Source organism: Eretmochelys imbricata, chromosome 2, assembly GCF_965152235.1.
Source record: "Eretmochelys imbricata isolate rEreImb1 chromosome 2, rEreImb1.hap1, whole genome shotgun sequence".
NCBI classification, from domain to species: Eukaryota; Metazoa; Chordata; order Testudines; family Cheloniidae; genus Eretmochelys; species Eretmochelys imbricata.
Genome location: NC_135573.1, coordinates 36,730,519 through 36,752,862, shown reverse-complemented (window position 1 = coordinate 36,752,862; position 22,344 = coordinate 36,730,519). Strand labels below are relative to the sequence as shown.

Genomic DNA, 22,344 nt, shown 5'->3' with positions numbered 1-22,344 from the left:
TGTATTTTGAAGAAAAAATCACTTAACTTAGTATCAGAGGGGTAACTGTGTTAGTCTGTATCCACAAAAACAACGAGGAGTCCGGTGGCACCTTAAAGACTAACAGATTTATTTGGGCATAAGCTTTTGTGGGTAAAAAACCTACTTCTCGTGGGTTTTTTACCCACGAAAGCTTATGCCCAAATAAATCTGTTAGTCTTTAAGGTGCCACCGGACTCCTAGTGAGTTTTAAGTAAAAACTACGATCTCCTCTTTTTGTTCCGCCATATTTTCTTTCCTATAATAGATTATTGCTTATCTTTATATGATATATACAATAGTTATACTACTTGTCAAAGGCTGATGGAACTGTGTGGGGCAATGCCCAAGTAAGAAGCTAACTTCTTCTTGCAACTGATGAGAAATGGAAGGGTTCTGGAATTCCTACCCTGCTTGGAGGCTTCAGTTTCATATAAACCTCCAGCTAGTAGGTGCCTGAGAAACTTGAAGTGGTGCTGTTCTCTTCTGGCTACTGAAAAAGAGAAGGAATGCTTATTTATGTTCTCTGACTAGGGTAAACACACTTGGCTGCTAATGAACATGTGCATGGGTCTCCTCTGCTTTTCCTTTTCCCTCAGCTTTCAGTCTTCTCTGAGGATGGTAATGGAGTATTTCTCTACTACTCAACCCCTCCGCCAGCCTTTGTTTTTCAGGCCGGGTCTGCACTACACACCTATATCGGTGTCACTACATCACTTGGGTGTGGATTTTTTCACACTGGCTTTATACTGGCTTAACCCCCTCATGGAGACCGCTTCTACCTTCAACATAGCTACCACCTCTCAGGGAGGTGGATTAACTACACCAACGGAGACGCTCTCCCATTGATGTAGCAGTGTCTTCACTTAAAGTGCACCTGTGCTTCTGTACGTGAAGACAAACCCTCAGTCTGCTTCCCAGTGAATAGCTCCATGATTTCCCAAGCAGTAATGGTAGAATGAAACTGATCAGATTCTTTTCACTTCCATTGTTGCCCACAATAGTCTGAATTATCAGTTTTCACTCTACTGCAGCTCAGGTCTGCTTTGAGCAGCAGCAGAGGCACTGAGCTCTGTCTGCACATTTCAGATGACAGCACTGCATTGGCTTACATTCCATGTTTGGAAGGATATCTTTCTATCAAAGGACTAGAAACAAACTGTTTTTAAAAATGGAGATGTTAATGGGCCTTGCCTGGGAAAGCTTCCTTCTCATCACAGGGCAAGATGGCAAGTTAATTTTGCAAGCCTTGAGCGGTGACAGTTTAAATGCAACTGTTACTGCAGTCTGCAAGGAAATGAAATAATTGTTTTAGTTAGGATCCTGATTTGAGCAGCTGACATAGCCACATACTTTTTCTATTGCTAGTTATGACAGTATTATTAGGGCTGGTCTACGCTAGAAAGTTAGGTCGACTCTGGTGTCACTCAGGGGTATGGAAAATTCACAACCCCGAGAGATGTTGTTAAACTGACCTAAGCCCTAGTGCAGATGGTGCTAGGTTGATAGAATTCTTCCATTAATTTAGCTACTGCCTCTGGGGGAGGTGGATTTACAACAGTGATGGAAGAACCCCTTCCATTGCTATAGTGAACATCTATCAGTAAAGTATTACAGCAGCACCTCTGCAGTTGGGCGACTCTAGTGTTTTTAGTGTAAACATAGTCTACACTAAAGAGTACCCAGACGACCCATCACTCTCACAGATCTTGGGAGGCAGGCCAGTCCTTGCTTACAGACAGCCCCCCAACCTGAAGCAAATACTCACCAGCAACCACACAACAGAACCACTAACCCGGGAACCTATCCTTGCAATAAAGACCGTTGCCAACTGTGTCCGCATATCTATTCAGGGGACACCATCAGAGGGCCTAATCACATCAGCCACACTATCAGAGGCTCATTCACCTGCACATCTACCAATGTGATATATGCCATCATGTGCCAGCAATGCCCCTCTGCCATGTACATTGGCCAGACTGGACAGTCTCTACGTAAAAGAATAAATGGACACAAATCAGATGTCAAGAATTATAACATTCAAAAACCAGTCAGAGAACACTTCAATCTCTTTGGTCACTCAATGACAGACTTAAAATTGGCAATTCTTCAACAAAAAAACTTCAAAAACAGACTCCAACGAGAGACTGCTGAATTGGAATTAATTTGCAAACTGGATACAATTAACTTAGGCTTGAATAGAGACTGGGAGTGGATGGGTCATTACACGAAGTAAAACTATTTCCTCTTGTTTTCCCCGCGCCAACCGTTCCTCAGACATTCTTGTCAACTGCTGGAAATGGCCCACCTTGATTATCACTACAAAAGGTTTTTTCCCCCCCACTCTCCTGCTGGTAATAGCTCATTTTAAGTGATCACTCTCCTTACAGTGTGTATGATAACACCCATTGTTTCATGTTCTCTGGGTATATAAATCTCCCCACTGTATTTTCCACAGAATGCGTCCGATGAAGTGAGCTGTAGCTCACAAAAACTTATGCTCAAATAAATTGGTTAGTCTCTAAGGTGCCACAAGTCCTCCTTTTCTTTTTGCGGATACAGACTAACATGGCTGCTACTCTGAAATCTATAGTAAAATATTTCAGCAGCACAGCTGCAGTTGTGCCACTCCTGTGTTTTTAGTGTAAAGATAGTCTAAGTCAAAACCAGTCTTGGTTATCAGAAAGAGGAATTGAATATAACAATATAAGGCTACAATGCAGCCTCTTGTATTTTTTATTGTACCAGCCGAATTAAAGATTTGCTACAAGTCCCTCTTTTCAATAGTTTATAATTTTTTACCATAGACTAAACGTTGAACTATGTTAAAATAGTTTTCAAAGGTGTTCTGTACTATCTGTAAAAATCCCTAAAACTTGACATTCTGAAGTCAGCCTGTATTCACTGTTTTCTTCAGAAAAAAGTTTAAGTATTTAAAAGAATTTATTAATGATTACTGCATGTTCTGTTCAGAGAAGCTACCTTTCACAACATAATTATCTGTAATGCAAAGAATGTGAGACCATGTCACCTTGAAAATGTGACTGTTCTCTTATTGATCATATCTGAGACATCTTTTGGAAATACTTTATAACACGTGCATGAGGAGCCTTTCAGATCTAAGTGGAATCATGTAATGTTCCACTTATTGGAGTGAATGAGTCAGATTTGGTTTTGCTAGGATATTTGCTTGCACTGTTATGCTCTCAGAAGAACTACTTCCTCATTTTGCAGTGAGGCCTGTTTTTTAGTTCCTCCGTCTTCCCACAAAATCCATTTTAAAAATAAGTTTTAGTACTTTCGAATTCTAGTCAAACCTTAAGTGTGGCAAATTGAAAATAGCACAAATGACTTTAGCATTTCAGATGTCAGGGTGTGTGTCTCTAAATTGAACTCTGGTCTTTTCCTGTGGGTAGGGTTAGGAGGCAGGGGAAGAGTGGAGCTCCATCTCATGCAGTGGCAGAACCAAAAGCTGATTGGGAGTTTCCACTCAGAAGAGATTGTGAGCAAATGTTAGCTGTAAAATGCTCAAGTGCTATACAGTAAACCAAAGCCATTCTGCCACTGTTTTCAGATAAAATATACAAATGATGTGAAAGGTGGTTGGAATAGGGAACCCACAACGCACGCACCAGGCAACATCAGTACTTTGCTTTGTAAGTGTGTATATAGAAACTAAGAGTGAGGGTAGTGGAAGAGGCGTCTAGCGTTGCACCTGGAGTGCTGGATTTTTGTCATATATTAAGTGAAAGAGTGCTTCTAAGTCATGAGAAGGGAAGGGTGTAAGTCTCATTTTCTCCAGAAACATGGGACATTTAGCAGACCAAATTCTATGGAAGTCAAATGATGTGAGATAATATAGCTAGCATTTTTTCATGTAGATGTCTAGGCTTTATGTACCAGAAAATTATACCCCATCCTTCCCCTGCATAGACATCACACTCATGGGCATAAAATCTTTGCAGTCATGTGCCACATTCTGTTATTGCATTAAGTAGCTTCCTTTATAAGAGGGATCTTGGTGGTGGTGAAAGGACATATTATTAAGGGAGGAAATAAATTGGCAGTTGTCATTTGAGGAAATCTTCTGTGTGGGCAGACAGTAGAGTTTAGTAATATGAGCCTCATCCTGTTTATCTTCTAATTGGAAGAGACTTGCATTAATTTGGAAGTCATACAATCAAGGGAATACATGTGTTTTAAAGTACAGTAGAGCTTTGCTAACCCACACACTTTGATTCTTAAAGATATGGCCCCCTTTCTCAAGAAAGATTATAAGTGCTTTAGTGAGGTCTCATTAAAACTTCACAACTTTTCCAAAATATACTATAGAAAAAAATATTAGGAATTAACAGAACTAAGCCATAATTGTCAAATGAACAAAGCCCACTTAGTGATGTGTTAAACTTGATTTTTTTTAAATTCATTTACTAATTCAAAAAGTCCAGTAACTCTCAATAGGCTTGGTTCTGTTTTTCATGTCTAGAACAGTGCCTAAATACTTCCTCTTTGATCTTCTTTGAAAAGTTTACTTGTCTCACTGTAATTTTCTTTCAGTACTTGCATTGTTGTAATGAACAATTGTCTATTATGTGTACAGTTTTGTAAAGTACCATGATGAGATCAGAGATTCAGTGACTATTAGATTATGTGTAACAAATTCCCTATTCATGTTAGCCACTTGGAAAACACTCTTAACTTCAGAGCAGTAAACGTCCAAAAATTACTTCATTGTCAAGCAATAGCTCTTCAAGTGTGATTCTACTCTGAAAAGTGGTCAGGTAAAACTTAACGCCACCTTACTGAGCCAATTTGTTCTCCTTATATATTCAAATGTATTTGCTTGCTGTCTGGGCTTTTAAAAAAAAACCTCCTTTATATTGGCACTGCAGAGTAAATATGGCTATGGGAGTTTGAGCTGAATTCTGTTATCACTTGTGCACCTTCAGTAGACTTGTAAATTATGTCCTGGAGAATCTATGTAGTTGAAAGAACCCACCTTAACTTGCAATTTCTAGGTTGAGTTTGCAGGGCTGGTAATTTAAAAGTAAAATGGCAAGTAATGAAAAAAACAAATGTAACAACATTATGGGGTATTTTAGTAGTCTTTTTGCAGTGTGTTGAACTGTACTCTGAAAACACAGTAGACTTTTTTTAAAGTTACAGTACTACTTTGAGGGACACTAATCTGTGGCTAAGTATAGATCCTTTTTCTCTCCAGTGTCTCGCATCTATCTTCAGACATATTAAGTGTAAAGATAAAGTGACAAAAATGACAGAATTCTGGCTTATTTCTGCTCCTGGGGAGAAAACGTGTCAACAGACATGGGAGAAACTACATGCTGCTACTACAAAAAATAATAATCTCTCCACCAATTCAAAGTTCAATATTCCTGACTTAAAGGTACGTAAATACTCTCTCATATTTCCTAAAATGTGCATATTTTCTTTATCTAATTCAGGATTCTTTTGCTGCAAAAACTCAGTGAACTTATGTTTCTAGTTAGGTAGTTATTGGTGGTTTGAATTGTGAAACTTTAATTTTAATGAAGAAAATTGCAGATAATTAGAAGTTTATGTAGACCGGAACACCAGAAATAAATTCACTTAAAGAAAATAACTGAAAAATCAATTATTCTGCTTAACATATTCTGAGTTCTGGGTTCTATTTACTCTGCAAGGCTTGAAGATGCAATAAATCGCACTCACTGCATTCTTCTAGATCTGGCAACTGCTGCATAAGAAAAAAAGAATGTTGAAACCATGAGTTAGTAGTTAAATGGAGGAGAAGATATAAATGTATTTTGATCAACTAAGATTTGTAATATGAGCTGTCTGCGGTAGGGTTTTCTATGGTCCACTTCTGAATTGTCTGCTTCTCCTTTTTCACATGAGATACCATGAAATGGCTTGATTAAAATCAGAGTCTTTTTCAGAGACAGAACCTATATCCAGACACAGCACTTCCTCCTTCAGTGCAAATGGTGCTGCCTCAGTGTGTCTTGCCAAGTTATTGCATGGAAAAATGACTTCTGGGGGAATTCTATGGCAAAAAAAAACCAAAAACTCTGCACACAATATTTTAAAATTCTGCATTTTTTTGGTCAAAATAAAACAGAATCACACTAGTTTCAATTATTTTGGTAATCTATTTTGAAATACCTGTCAGCAAGTATTTCTAACAATACAGACAAAAAAAATTCAGGACAAATAGATACCTTACTAGACATATTAATACAGAGCGTTGAGTTATTAATTTACACTACAATACAGAAATGTATTTACCTCAGAATCAGAGCAAAGGTTTGGGTGGTGGTCAGGGGTAATGGAAGAACTGAGGGAGGGGAAGTAATTGCTGGGAAGGAGTCTGAGAGTGAATCTGGAGGGTTGTTGGATGTGAGTGGGAGATGTATGGAAAAAGGTTGGTTGTGTTTTTGTTTTGTTTTGTTTTTGGGAAGGGGGGGAAAGGATTGTTAGGGAGTTGGGAAGCCTCCCCCGTGCAGACCCTGTCAGACCCCTACCCTCTCCCATTCAGTCAGGCGCATGTGCCCCTGTTCCCATGAGTTCCTGCAGCCCGCCTCCCATTCAGCCCCTGGCTCAATGCTGTCACCCACTAGCTCTTGAGCCTGTGCCCCAGTCTGTCGCCCTACTAGCCCTTCTGAACCCCAGTCTGTGATGCCCCCACCCCTCCAGCAGCCCTGTGTGCCCCACTCTGTCCATCCCATGGTTCGTCACCCGGCCCTGCTGTGAGGAGCGCAGCTTCTCTGCCAGCTGACTTCCCTCTCTTCTGGTGCCACAGCAACCCCTGGTTGGGCAAAAGGTGTAATAGCAACACCTCTCCAGCAGAATCCGTATTTTGTATAGAAAAAAACAAAACTGTGGAGGGAACATGCCTTCTGCACATGTGCAATGGTGCAGAATTCCACCAAGAGTAAAAAAGTAGTAAGAGACAGTGGATACCATTGCAAGGAAAAGGAAATCTGAAAAGCAGTTTCTCTTGAATTGGTTTACTTCTTCCTGTCAGTCACAGTTGGGAGCCAGTACATTAAGTAAGAAAAGACACATCCTAGTCTCAGAAACAATAAGAAATTATAAGTCCAGATCAACTTTTAAAAGAAGAAAAATCTACCAAAGGGGAAGGAGAAAAGGAAGAAGGTAGGAAAACCTGCCTGTCACTGGAATGATTCCTAAATAGGAGGCCACTGGCTACCTACCACCGGCTTACCTGACGCTGTCCTTGGGAGCGAGAGTGAGAGAGCACAATGCTCCAGTTTATTCTCAGCGGGTGGTGAGGTTCTTCGGAGTCGTCTCCAGATGGTATAATTTAAAGCACCCCTGGAAATACTCTATATTATGCTGGTAGAAGTTTCAGACCCAGCATCCTGAGAGTAGAAGGTAGATTAAAACAATCTTCCCTCTCCTTCTCTTCAGTTGTGTCAAGCACAAGCTTAATGCATCTGTGGATCTGGCACAGAATCAAATAATTGTCTGTCTGCAGGGGTGAGGCCAATACTTACCAAGGACAGCTCCCTGTGGGTTTTACTGTTGTACCCCTCATTGGGGACCTAAGCGGGTATTTCTTCCCTTTTTTCCTTTATCTCTGATCTTGCTGAAGTAAGACTCTTTCCTCATGGAGTCAAGACTGTTTTGTGCTGTGCTTGTGTCTAACCTTTCTAATTCCTGTGTACGCTTTATGGCCAAAAGTTGTGTTCTTCCAGCCTAAACATTGTGTGGACAAAGAGGCTGTATTCAGGTGCAGAGGGAGCTTAGGTTAAGGTTTGGATGGCATCAAAATATCACAAGATGTTCTTGAGATTTCTCCCTGTTGAGACCAAAATCTCATAAATCATTCACTTTAGGATTTTTGGCTGTATATGAACCTGTAAGTAGGCCACTACCAGGGATTAGAATGTGAAACATCCTCTTTCCCTCCCTAGCCCTCAAGGCAAGAAAAGGGCACAGGGATTGTATTCAAAATTGCAACCTGAGGCACATTTTTATGTACATGTGAGTGCATAGAACAGAAATCTGTTAGATTTGGAGTCTTCAACAGCTTAGGTTAACGATTGTGTCTACATAAAGGTTTGTAACGCACCTTTATTTAATTTTCAGTGTAACATAATCAAGGCATTTAAATGTGGCTTTTAAAGTTCGTAGACTTAGTGCTTGTTCTTTGTAAAACATTTGTTTCTTTATGTGAACAACATGTACCAGCACATGTCAAGAGATTTTTCTGAGCTCTTATTTTACATGTCCTCTCCCCCCACCCCAAAAAAAAAACCCTTCAATTTTTGTCTGTATATTTGAGGAAGTCTAACCATATGAGGTTCCAAGACCTTCCTGTGACTTAAACATCAAATAACTAGCACCCAAAATATTTCATATAATCCACACTTTATTACACAATATTTGAATCTAAAATGGTTACGTTTTAGTCTCCTGAAAGTAAATGTGCAAAAGTAGCTGCAAATATCTTATATATAAAAAGGAAAGGAAGATGACTGCTTTTTGGAGGGTGGCAAAAGTAAGAACCAATGCTAAAAAACTACACTTCATTACTGTACTTTGGACACTTATATGAATAATGAGTTTCCAGAGTTGTTGTTATTAATAGCAACAAATCTTGGAAGGGATGTTAAATCTCATGTTTCAGGGCTTAAACCAATCTCTAATTATTAGATAAGAGTGAGACCTAATATGGGTGGCAAATTATCCCACATCTGCCTACTTCAGTGTTCTTATAACTTCCATTGGAGCATCTGGAACTAGCCACTGGCAATTTCTACATACAGAACTCAAAAAGACTGCAGCAAATCACAATTGACTTTTCAGTATCGATGGACAGTATCAAAGGATTTTGAATGGGTATAGTGCAGAAAGCGCTGTTGTAGCAAGCTACATTAAGTCAAGTCTAAGACAGTTTCAGGAAGCAATTAATGTTTAAAGTTTGATTTGTGTGACTCCTATTAAAGTCCGTGGTAATTATCAAATTCAGACATCTTGTACTGCTTTGAATCCTTAAGGTCTGGGTTTGTATGGAATGTGTAAAGCTTTTTTTGTTAAGTTCTTGGTCTCTAAGACTTGACTTGAACCTAAAATCCATTAATAAACTTTAATTATTTTTTCTCTTCTAGGTTGGCACACTGGATATTTTAGTTGGTTTGTCAGATGAATTGGCTAAGTTGGACGCATTTGTGGAGGGGTAATATAACTATATATATGTATATATTGTATAATTGATGTTGCTCAGGCTCATGTCAACCTTCACAATGTCAAACTCCATAGTCAACCTTTCAGCAGATTGACCTATTGTTTAGTAGTACGCATACTTTTTATAAAAAGAGAGATCTAAACAGGTTTAAGGTTACCTTCATTAATTTAAAAAAAAAAAAAAGTGCTGTGTGCTGCCAGATTCAGGAGAAATGTGTTCAGATCTTGGCTTAAGAATCACAGGAAGTGATGGTGAGTATGACGGGCTTTCCTGGGGTGCAACTGGAATTGGAATACTGCTGAGCCCACTGGCTCACCAACCTGGGCTCCCTCTCACACTGTTATACTATGACAAGCTACAAACCTCTCCAGATACTGTCTGTGTGACATCCACAGGCAGGGACACATCCAGCTGAGTTACATAAATGCTTCTCCTAGCCACTCATGAACTAACAGTAGAGAGACTCCAGCCAATTCCCCCAGCTCCCCAGCCTAGGACCCCAGGGATGTACCGTCCTGCCCTGGTCAGAAGCCTGACCAGTGTAAGTTTATTGCCCAATGTGGAGAGGACCTGAACTAGCTTTTATACACTGAGCAGAGGTTTCCCCAGCACTTCAAGCACAATACGCTGTTTTAGGTAAAATATGAAACAGGTTTATTAACTACGGGAAGTTATAAGTGGTAGGAATAAAGGATAGAGATGGTTACCAAAGAAAATTAAAATAAGTGCACAATGTAAGTTCTATAAATTAAACAAGATTTGAATCAAGTGGTGTCTCACCCTGATAGTGTAAGCAGGTTACAGATCTTCAGTACATAGGCTGGAATTCTCCTCCAGCCCAGGACTACTTCCGCAGTTCAAAGTCTTTGTCCACCAAACATGTTTCCAGGTGGTGAATTGTGGGGAGCATGAGGCCAAGTGATGATATCACTTCTCCTCCTTTCAAAGCTTCTTCCACCTTGCTGGAAAGATCCTTTGTTATGACATGGGTCAAGCAGTCTCCGTTGTCTACATGCTATTCCTGAGAAGTCTCCGTTGTATACAGTTCTTGGGATAGTCCTTGGGAGCGTGGATTCCCTTTAATGGGCCATCAGCATGTCTAGCTCCTCCATTTTTGCAGCTGAAAGGCTGGTTGTGGGTGTTCCCAACCTCACAACATATTTCAGTAACGCAGATACAACAAAACTTCTCAGTGGGGAAAGGGGTTTTTGGTGTGGGTGGGGGTCCAGATGCACAGGGGTCGGGTGGACAGGGGGAGCAGCTTCCCATACAGTGACCCCTCCCCCAATGGCCGAGGTGCGATGGGGCCAGGAAGTGGGGGAAGGGGTCACTGTATGGGGAGCTGCTCTCCCATCCACCTGACACCAGTGCATCTGGACCCCTGCTCCCCTATGCTGAGTCTTACCCTCTGCACCCAGACACCCCCTCTGCTGTGCAGAGCTTCCTGCAGCGGGGGGAAAGGTTTCTGGGGGTTGATCTGACCCAGCCCTGGCTGCTCCATGCAGGGTAGAGGGAATTCTGTCTCTCCTTCCCCCTGCCCTCTCCTCCCCCCTCCCCCCCCGTGCGGTGACTTCTCTCCCACAGCTGCTCCAGGTGCCCTAACAGATGGTTCCAGGCTGCTGGGGAGGGGTGAGTGAGCACTAGCGTGGGGAGGCAAAGGGATTCTGCAGGGCCGGGGGAGATGTTTCTTCAGGCACACAGTGGCGCAGAATTCCCCCAGGAGTAGTTAATACCTTCTTAGCTAACTCTGAGGTAAAGTATATAGGATTACAAAGAAATTAATTTTGCTGTAGGGCCATTGTTTCAACAGAATGCATCTTTGCTGTTCTACAGGGTTGTCTGGTATGGAGTTTACCAATTCCAAAAAAGACTCATTATCTTCAAGGGCAAGGGTTTGGTCTTTCTTTAGGTGGGGAAGAAAAGGAAGAGATTAGAGGATCTTTCCATTTAATGCTATAATTCTTCTTCTAGTGCTGTTCCTGTGGGTGCTCCACTTCAGGTGTCGGTGTGTCCCGGCGCTGTTGATCGGGGATTTACAGTAGCAGTGTCCACACTGGTTGCATGTGCCCAGTAGCCTTCTTGCACGTGCTGTTGGTGTTGCATGTAACATGTGCATGATCTGAGCCCTCCAGTTCTTTCTCAAATGTCCTCGGCTGAAGATGGAGCTCTGGGGCAGTGTTAGCAGTCTTCTCTAAAACCATTAGAAAAATAGTTAATTAGATAGTTAGATAGAAAGTTAGTTTTAGTTTATTGGGAAAAAAAAAAAGAAAAGTTTTCTTTTGTTAGCTACCTCCCCTCAGGGGATGGTTACCTGCTAAGATGCCTGGTTCTTCAGGCTTCAAATGCTGCGGCTCCTTATGCTCGTTGCATGTACGCTGCCTGGGTGAGGGGCATATCCCCCAAAAATGCCCCCACTGCAGCAATTTGAAAGCCAGAGCCCCATGTGACAGGGATCTCCGGCTAAAAATTATTTTAATGGAGAAATCCCTCCAACCAGAGTCGAACAAGCAGACTGCCTCTCTGGGCACTCCTCCAAATGGGAAAGGAGACATACCCTCTGAAAAATGAAAAAAGAGGGGTCAGATTTCTTCATAGAGAACACTTCGAAAACAGAGGCGGTCTCCTTCCAGGTCGCTGCCCCTGATACCAATATATGCTTGGGTGAGCAGCTATGGTGCTCCGGGCACCTCTGGCACCACCGAGGTCCGTGCGAAGGAGATGGAGTTGAGGCACAAAGAATGCCTCCTCCACGGCACTGAGTGTACCAGTAGGGGACTCAACACCAAGCTTCTCCTCAGGCACCATGCCTCTGCCCCTGGCACCGACATTATTCAGCATTATTCTTTCTGTCTAGAAGATGAGTTATTCAGAGTGCCAACAAGTTAAACTGTTGGGAGGATAAGCAGAAATATAAGAGGCTATAGTTATGATGGAAGGCATTAATGAATGCCATCAACCTGCTTGATCTGTGGACAATTGTAGAGGTGCTTGAAGCTGTGACTGTGTTAATCAGGTGGCAGGAGCTCCATGTGCCAGAAACTGGGAATGGGCAACAGGGGATGGATCACTTGATGATGATTACCTGTTTTGTTCATTCCCTCTGGGGCATCTGGCATTGGCCACTGTTAGAAGACAGGATACTGGGCTAGATGGACCTTTGCTCTGACCCTGTATGGCCATTCTTATGTTTCCCCACTTGTCCCCTTTTGGTTTTCCAATTTTCTCCCAAATAAGTAGGATTTTGGCCACTGATGCCTAGAACATTCCCTGAAATTTTGGAATTGATCAGACGTGACATTCAAAAGTTACTGCATGAGAAACAGATGTTCTTGACAGGTTTCAGAGTGGTAGCCGTGTTAGTCTGTATCAGCAAAAAGAATGAGGAGTACTTGTAACACCTTAGAGACTAACAAATTTCCTTGAGTAAGGCCTTCAAGCTCAGCTAATCAAGTGGCCGACTAGTAGTGGTGCTGACATTTTCCTTAGCAAATCTGCAGTCAGTTGCTTGTGGTAGTTTATTTTACAGATTGCTAGGTATAGCCTTACATGAGTTTGTTCATTGTTGTCTGAGGAGGTTTGTGTTGGGGAAAGTATCTGTAGCCTGGGCAACATAACTGCTTTTTAAAATGAAGAGCTAAATAAACACAACTCCTTTTCCTTTCACAGCATTATGTTCACAGTGTCCCTGCTAAACCAGTGTGTGTCTTACTGATACAGACATAGTAAGGCATTCAATATAGATGACCATTGTCTTATCCAAATCTAAAATTGTTAGTTAACAGTTTGATGACATAGTCTTAAAGGGAGGGAAAGCGAAATGATTAATGGTGAGGTAACTTTGTTGTAAAGCTTTCAAACAAAGCAAATAATCTTTTAGGTTTGTACATGTAAATGGTTGAAATACTGTTAAAATAGCATTCTACTTTCCTAGACAGGAAGGATGGCCTTGTGTTTAAGGCACTGGACTATTACTCAGGAGACTTGGGTTCTCTTGCTGGCTCATCCACGGTCTGTCTTTGTGCCTTTGGTAACTCACTTAACACTTTGGTCTACACTTAACGCTTAGGTTAGCATATCTACAGTGCTTAGGTGTGTGAAAAGGCACAACCCTTAGCGCCATAGTTATGCTCAGGAAGGTGGAGTTCTGATAGCGACGGAAAAACCCCTTCTGTCACTGTATCTGCATCTATGCTACGGAGTTACAGTAGCATAGTAGACATGGCTTTAATCAGTCTGTGTCTCAGTTTTCTTTGTATTAAATAGAGATAATCATGCTCCCAACCTCACTGGGCTGGGATTTTTCAGAAGATCCTAAGGGAGGCAGGCACCCAAATCCCACTGAATATAAATAGAATATAAATACTGTGGAACTCTGGAAGATAGTCACATCACAATGACAAGCACCTATGAAAGCCTAAAAACAAAACAGATATGTCTGCAGTTGTTGGGGAGATGGCTTCCTGCAAATGGAAAAATTCTGTAAGGTGAGGCTTCCAGGAACGCAATTTAAAAATTAAGTTTGATGTAACTGATCTGAAACTGTTTGGAAAACAGTATTAAAAAAGATTGGGCCAAATTGTCTTTGACTCAGTGGACTAATGTAACAGATTCTCTTATAAGATGGCAGTGCTTTCTTCATCCTCAAAGCAGTTCATGTTTTGTTGCTCTATCTTTGTTCTCCAGAGTGGTCAAGAAGGTGGCCCAATACATGGCTGATGTTCTGGAAGACAGTAAAGATAAAGTTCAGGAAAATCTATTGGCTAATGGAGGTAAAGTGTTAACTTTATTCTCAAGTGTTTCAGGATTTTCTGCCTTTTTTCCTACCGACTTAACAGATCATGTAAAGAATCAGACTGAGAACTTAGTTTAAACATGAAAATGCTTTCATCTGTCTCTTGCATAAGTCATTAATACCAGTCTTACATAAGTCACTTATATCGGAGGGGATGATACCTCCAATTGTGGGTAGAAAATATAGGTACGGATCTGTATGGTAACTGTCCACTTCCAAGAAAAGCCTTGAGTTCCTTTTGGGTACTCTGGTTTGATACCTCCACCAGTTTAAAGTCCAATTTTTTTCTTTACTTTTTATACATTTTTAAAGATTTTGTTTAGAATCCAATACTCCATCAATAAATTATGTTCATATAAAAGGGTGTCCAAATTTTACTTACTAAGTTCTTCACATAAGCTAGCTGAGAATCTCTGCCTTCCCCCAAGTTGTCAAGTGGCATTTTATCAAGCTAGTTTTCTCTTAGAAACAGAAGACTGGCTATGGTGGAACACAGCACTGATCCCTCATGTCAGCATTCTGTCACCAAGTAATCTGGCAAATTCAAACTGAGTTTACTATTGCCTGGTATTGATATTAAAGACAGATACAAAATTCAGTTAAAATAACTGCTGAAGTAGTGCTCAACAGAAAGGAAATCTGATACATACATATCTATATAGAAACTGCTCCCAGCACCTATGCATGAAGCTGCTATTCTGAGAGCCAAATTAACTTTTAAATTAAAAAACAGCTTTGTGCAAATCCAAGACTTGAATGCCATAGGTCGGGGTGGCCAAACTTACTGACCCTCCCAGCCACACACAATAATCTTCAAAGGTTCGAGAGCCGGGCGTGCCTGCCGGGGGTAAGGGCCTCAGCCCTGCTCCTTCTGGAGCCCTAGCAGGTACCTCCCCAGCAGGGCAGAAGCCCCAAGTCCCACCACCCTGCCACAGGGCAGAAGCCACAAGCCCCCTGCCCCAGTCTGGCAGCTGGAGAATGGGGGGGAGGTGTGAGGGGCTTAGTGAGCCACACTTTAACTGTAAAACAGCTGCATGCGGCTCACAAGCTGCAGTTGGGCCATCCCTGTCATAGGTGGTAGGCAGACATACTGTTTTTGTCTTCATCACTTTGCTGGTTCTCAAGAGATATCACTGCCATGTTCTCCAGGTTAATATTTCTTCAATTTTAAGGGTCTACAGCAGTCAATATCTGAAGGCAAGAATCTCAATTAATGCACCTATAACTTTTTAGCATCAGAAATTCTAATACCATAAGTCTAAGGGTATGTCTACACTGCCCACATTACAGCGCGGCCACGGCAGCGCTGTGATGTGGGCAGTGTAGTCACGCTTTATCACCAGGGGAGAGCTCTCCTGGCGATTTTTAAAAAAACAACCAAAACCCACCGCAAATGAGGGGTGGTAGCTTTATTGCCAAGAGCATGCTGGTGCTTTTCAGCGCTAAATTTTTTGTCACTTCTGTCACTTTTTCGCACCCCTGAACAACTAACGTTTTAGCGCTGAAAGTGGCAGTGTAAACACAGCCTTAGTAATAGGGCCAATATATCTGAAAGTCTGCAGTCTTTCTCAGTATCTTCCATGGCATCATAAACAATACTATAGCAAACAAGTAAAGTATTAAAGTCTATTTTCTTTATTACCAAATTTAACACATTCATTCCTTCACATTTTTAGTTGACTTGGTTACCTATATAATAAGGTTCCAGTGGGATATGGCCAAGTATCCCATCAAACAGTCCCTGAAGAATATTTCAGAAATAATTGCAAAGGTAAGATGACATGTAATTCAAACTACATATATATTGTGTTGCTTTCATCCTTGATACGAGAACTTAGTTTGACAATGATTCTCAATTTTTTCCACTCTGAACTACTTACGAAACGAGAGATTTTCTTAAGGGTCACCTCCTTTCCACCTATCACCAGTTCTGTGACAACTGTAGTATTTGGCTACAGCAAAAAATTCAATATTAACACCATATATAAACAAAACTTGCTTCTGGTTTGGCAGGTTGGTTATGTCTTTCATTTGGTATCTGTGCTCTTTTTTTCTTCCTAAAACAAAATCTGTTCTCTCACCGTGTATAATCTCATGGATTTCTGTGGGATTACACAGGTCAGGCCAGATATGACCCCTTGTGTTAAAGCAACAAGAGATTTCAGTATATTCTTCCACTGCGTTAATAGCTCCAGGGTACTTTACGGTTTGTTTCTGTTCTCCTGTGTGGTGTCTGAACTGGCTAATGGTGGAATTTGCACAAAAGAAAATCCAGACAACCATGAAGCAGCTGCACAGGGCACATAGAAGTACCTTCTTTAGTTCAGGTTTCAGAGTAGCAGCCGCGTTAGTCTGTATTCGCAAAAAGAAAAGGAGTACTTGTGGCACCTTAGAGACTAACAAATTAATTTTAGTCTCTAAGGTGCCACAAGTACTCCTTTTCTTCTTTAGTTCAGTTGGTCAGAACTGAGAATCATGGAAGTAGGTTGCAGGTAAAAGAAAGGATCAGTGCTAGAATGCTGACATGTGCTCTGCAATTAGGGTGCATGCCCCAGCTGTTTACAGATTGCATCCTCTGGTTTGAACTTCTTGCTAAGTTTGTTATACCAGTATACACCATGTAGCTGATCCAGACTGTAACTGACACTTAGTTTGATGCAGTGTTATGGAGGACTAAATTCAAGCTGTAGTAACTGTCATTTCTTAAATTAGATAAATAGCTTAAGATCACCTCTTTATCAATAATCATGTTCCTAGGCTTGGTAATTAAACTTTCATATATTTTGTGTCTGCAGTACTTTAGTCCTACTGGAAGTATGAAGGCTGACTTCTGGCTTTGATAAAAACTGCATGACCTTAATATTTCTTATGTGAAATGTGTTTGTGTTAAAATGTGAAACTATGTAAGGTCATGAGTTCTTTGTAATCTTGAAGAAAGCAGAAAAAATGAAGAGATTTGTTTTTGGCAATTGATCAGTTGTAAAATGTTCATCCACTCCTAGAATTTAAACTCTGGAAAAAGTTTTACAGTAACTTCACTGGTAGATTTGTGAAAGTCTTATTGAGCTGATACTTGAGGAAATAAACAGTCTCTGAAATCTGGTTTTGTTTAATAAGTAAGAGAGTATGGAGTACTTGGACAAGTAACAGAAGATTTTGCCACTATATCTTCTCTCATTATTGGTCCTGCAGTGGAAATTAGCTACAGAAACAATCATAGTTATAGTAATTTATCTGTCCAGAGGTAGAGGATGGAAATCACTTAGAGAACTACACAAACGTAAGTGTAATTTAATTGCATTTCAAAAATAGCTCAAACATAAGCAGGATAGTGTACTCTGTGATTTCTCTCCCCGCTCCCTCCCAGCCTTGGAAGTTGCTAAAGCTCTTGCCCACCTGCCACAAAACTGTGCACCAGAACCTTACTTTTGATTATTTTTATTTTTTAAAGCCACCTGTTTCTAGCCATTGAGAGTTGCGGAGAACCTGAAATGAACAGTGTAAACTGATAGTGTCATCTGTTTGAGTCTGTAGAGAACCTGAAACAATAGTCCTGAGGGGTGACCAGCCACATTGATCTCAATCCAGGCTCCATGCACTTTGCAATTCTGCAACTGTGCATACCTGGGAATTTTCAAGGTGGCATGAAATTTTGCCATTTTGTTGTAGCCAGGGCCAGACATCTTGTTTCTGTCTGTTGCCTTACCCTTCCAGGACCTGCCTACAGCTGCCTCTTACTGCACAGGAATTGCCATACTAGATCACAACATGGTTCATCTAGCCAGTCTCCTGTCTGAGAATGGCCAACACCAGATGTATGAAACCTCACTGTAGGCAGCTGTGGTATAATCTGCCGCACATGAAAGTTTCTTGCTGATTCCTAATAGTTAAAGATTAGCTTAAACCCTGAAGCATGAGGTTTTTAGATCACTTCCAAAATACCTTTTGCATTAAATATAACTCTGGTGGTTCTCGTCTTCCATATTATTGTCCTAAAAAAACTCTGATGCTTTCCCCACAAGGGGGAGTTAATTTCATCACAGTGCATGTTCCCTTCACTGTTCCCTGGAGTCATGGAGCAGGGACTTGAGAAAGAGCCTAAGTCCAACCCGCAGCCAGGGAGCAAAGGAAACAGAAGTGTAGGCTGGCAAACTAGGCAACCTGAAGACCAGTTCAGCTGCTGAGGCCTGGGGAGCCAGTAAGATAAGCAACTGAAGCTGGCTACAAGCTCCCGTGTTCTCTGGCACATAGGGAGGAAAAGGTTCTGAGCTGAGTCCCCCCCAGACATAATCCTGGGAGCTGGGACTGGGTCTGGGACACCTGTTGCCAGTAACTAAAAAACCTAACCTTGGAAGCAGTCATGGTAAAAAACACTGAAAAACACTCTGACAACAATGTAGGCCCAAATAAAGGCACTACCTATTAATAATCAGAAGGGTAGGTGTGTTAGTCTGGATCTGACATGTATCCGACGAACTGGGTATTCACCCATGAAAGCTTATGCTCCAGTACATTTGATAGTCTATAAGGTGCCATAGGACTCTTTGCTGCTCTTGTCTATTAATAAGGCATTCATATATTATTGTGTAATGTATATGTACCTAGATACTTGAGATAGAAGCAGTAGAGGTGGGTTTTAGGTTTAATTATAAGACCAGAGAGGTACACTGTACTAAGTCCTTTTAGTGTGTGTGTGTGTGTGTGTGTGTGTGTGTGTGTGTGTGTGTATATATATATATATATATAATATAACATAACTAAACATTTTTAAATCAATATGCTTAACAGGCAGCCAGCATGTAGAGCCTTCCTAAATTCCATGTGATAAAGGAATATCTGTTTTACCATCTCTTTATCGAAGATCATTAAAGGTTCACAGTGACCCCCTAAATCTTAAAGGTGGAGTACAAGTTATACTTGGCTTGAGTAGCCATGGAGGAAGTAGGCAATTCTAAGAGACTAGACTTCTAATTACAGATGTAAATCCTTAATAGAATCTTATAACAAGATGGCTCTGAGATGGGCAGAGAATCTGTCTGTAATGCCAAAGATACCTTATATTTGAAACTAGCATGTAGGCTAATGTAATTGGAAATAATCAGACCCAAAACAGTGAATGAATAAGGGGGGCAAAATAGTCTGGAGGAAAGAAAGAAAGGAGTTAAGACATACCCAATTATCTGTAGCTAATAATATAAGTCAGGCTCTGATTTTTAATTTTGAAATGCTTTGATTTTTAACCAGCAATAATTACATTGGATGTGGCCCAGTGCAATTTCAGCACAAGCCAAAATATCTCATGGCACTCTTTACTAAATGAAGAAAACTCTCATAAAACATGCTGAAACAGCCCTCCCCCCACCCCACCATTTTAGTTATAACAAACTGCTACAGACCTGCAGCAGAGATAGCTTGGTGTTGTGCCAAGATATAAAACAGGACTGAAACTTCCTAAATGGAATTGGCAAGTGACTTTCTGATGCAAACTTTGCTACATCTTCCCTTCAAAGTATACAATCAGGGAACTGCTTAGTTAAAAAAAAATGGTGTAGTATAAACACGACAATATTTAGAATTGGAACATAGGAATTTTCATTCTGGATTTAGACCCAGTGCATCTAGTCCAGTATCTTGTCTGACAGTGTCCAGTGCCATATACTTCAGAGGAAGGTATAAGAAACCATGCAATAGGCAGTGTAATCTGTGTAATCTGCCCCCATTCATGTCTCTTCTTGATACAGACTGGCTTAAACCCTGAAGCATGAAGTTCTATATTGCTTCCTAAAATACTGTTGTTAACTAGTGTAAGTCTGTATCCATGTAAACATCCATTCCCTTTTTGAATCATACTAAATTCTTGGTTTCAGAGTAACAGCCGTGTTAGTCTGTATTCGCAGAAAGAAAAGGAGTACTTGTGGCACCTTAGAAACTAACCAATTTATTTGAGCATAAGCTTTCGTGAGCTACAGCTCACTTCATCGGATGCATACTGTGGAAAGTGTAGAAGATCTCCGATGAAGTGAGCTGTAGCTCACGAAAGCTTATGCTCAAATAAATTGGGTAGTCTCTAAGGTGCCACAAGTACTCCTTTTCTTTTTACTAAATTCTTGGCCTCAGTGACATCCTTTGGCCAAGAAATGGCTTGATAGAAGGAATAATAATATGATTAGAAATCAAGGTCAAGAGGGAGGAAGTTAAAAGTGTACTTAGTAAATAGCTTAGTGTGTAGTAGTAAAGAAAGAGCCTGCTTTAAAGATTCAAAATCTGTACTCATTTTGAAGTCTGGAAACTAAAGTTGGAGGATCTAATATTAATACAGAGCAACATGTTTGAACTCCCATTAGTGTACAGAAGAGTATATGGAGATATATTGGGTAGGGGATAAAATATGGTCACAATTCACTTTTATTTTTATGATACAAGTGAAGATCATGCATTAGAAAATAGTCTGTTCACTACTGGCAGTTGGTCAGTTCCACTTAAATGGATGAGAGTGTTTTATGGCAGAAGAGTTGTGGTAAACTGTTTCTGCAACTATATTTTGTATAGTGTTTTTTGGACATGTAATGCACTATAGAGCACAAAGCAAAATGGATGAACAATTTCGATTGTGGGGTCTCTGAAAGTTTCTGGAATAAATTAAATATCTTGTAAAGATAGTTGACATGAAAATACAGATGAAATATTATTTGGTAAGGGGGAGGTGAGTGAAGTGTGCATCACTTCATGACACTTCTGAAAACAAAAACCGCATGTCAGCATAGAACTTGTGGTTCATAAATGGCAAGTTCCAGTCTACATTACTCACTGGATTTCCTTAGAGATGATTGCAATGTGTTCCCAGTTTTAGAATTGTGTAGCAATACAACTTGTTCAGTGCTTTGTTTTTCCAATTTTGTCAAATTTCTGCTTACAAATAATGAAATCTCTAACTTTTTCTTAGAGACAATTTAAAAAATAATTTGTTTGCTAAATTTATCCTTTTATGAGACTTAAAGTGAACAATTTGATTTTTGAATCTTGTGTTTTAAAGGGAGTAACCCAGATTGATAATGACTTAAAATCAAGAGCATCAGCATATAACAATCTGAAAGGCAACCTTCAGAACTTGGAAAGAAAGAATGCGTAAGTGATCTTAGACCTTGCTAATGCAGCACAGAAAAATGGCAGTTTAACTGCAAAGTGTTGGTAATGTGAATATACTATATTTCGGCTTGGTAGGTTTTTAGAGGTGCCTATGTTTCAGAATTCTGGTGTGTCATGATAATTAGCTTGTTTACGGGGGTGAACAGGCCTAAAATAGTAATTTTTACTTCACTATAGTTATACGCAAACAGTATTCTACTTGAATAATGCTACTAATTACCTGAGCCTGTTGCTATTGGTTTCCTTATAATTTAAGTATCTACCTAAACTTCTCTTGAGGAAGTTTCTCCTTTTATTGTTGCTGTCTGAAGAAATCAATTAATATTGAACTTGATATATTCCTCCAGTAATAGGTGACTTGTCCCCAAAAACCCAGATTAGTTGAGCAATGTAGATACAATGTCTTAAATGGGTAAAGATAAAACGTAATGAAAATAGGGAATCGGAGTAACTTTAAGTAACTGAGGGTAACATTCTGTCCTTCCTCTCTGCGTGTGAAAGGTCCTTAATGTAACCAGACCATAGTGTTTCCTGTGTGGAGGCATGTACTTTGGGAGGGTATGCCCAGTGGCTATATACAAGCCCTAAGGATACATTTTTCAGAAGTGATTTGGGCTCCTAAGTCTCTCTGATAGTCAATTGTACTTTTGCCTTTTAAAGTCATTTTTTAAAATGGGACTTTAAAACACGTAATTGACTTAGGAACTTTTATCGCAAACCCTCACATATGGATTGGTCAGGAGCAGTGGTGAGCTGGAGCGGTTCTCACTGGTTTGCTAGAACCGGTTGTTAAATTTAGAAGCCCTTTTAGAACCACGAGGGACAACCGGTTCTAAAAGGGCTTCTAAATTTAAGTGGCCAAAAGTGGCACCTTAGGCGCCAACTCCATGGGTGCTCCAGCCCTGTAGCACCCAAGTAGAAAATTTGATGGGTGCAGAGCACCCACTGGCAGCTCCCCGCCCTACTCCCAGCCCCAGCTCACCTCCCCTCCGCCTCCTCCCCTGAATGTGCTGCCCCGCCCTGCTTCTCCACCCCCTGCCCCCAGGCTTCCTGTGAATCAGCTGTTTGCGCGGGAAGCCGGGGCGGGCTGAGAAGCAGGCCGTGGCTTCCTGCTCAGGTCCAGGGAGGCGGAGGTGAGCTGGGGCGCGAGGAGGGCTGCCCGTGCTGCAGACAGGTA

General features: G+C 40.8%; 1 protein-coding gene across 2 annotated transcripts in view; it reads left to right on the top strand.

Moving 5' to 3' along the window:
- ATP6V1C1 (ATPase H+ transporting V1 subunit C1) overlaps positions 1–22,344 on the top strand; it is a 39,780-nt gene that overhangs the window by 5,632 nt on the left and 11,804 nt on the right. For both annotated transcript variants that reach the window (XM_077809894.1, XM_077809893.1), the window contains exons 2-6: positions 5,240–5,422; positions 9,153–9,220; positions 13,913–13,998; positions 15,698–15,792; positions 21,055–21,146. In XM_077809894.1, coding sequence (XP_077666020.1) covers positions 5,291–5,422; positions 9,153–9,220; positions 13,913–13,998; positions 15,698–15,792; positions 21,055–21,146 — 473 coding nt within the window. In that variant the 5' untranslated portion in view covers positions 5,240–5,290. The remainder of the gene's footprint in view (positions 1–5,239; positions 5,423–9,152; positions 9,221–13,912; positions 13,999–15,697; positions 15,793–21,054; positions 21,147–22,344) is intronic.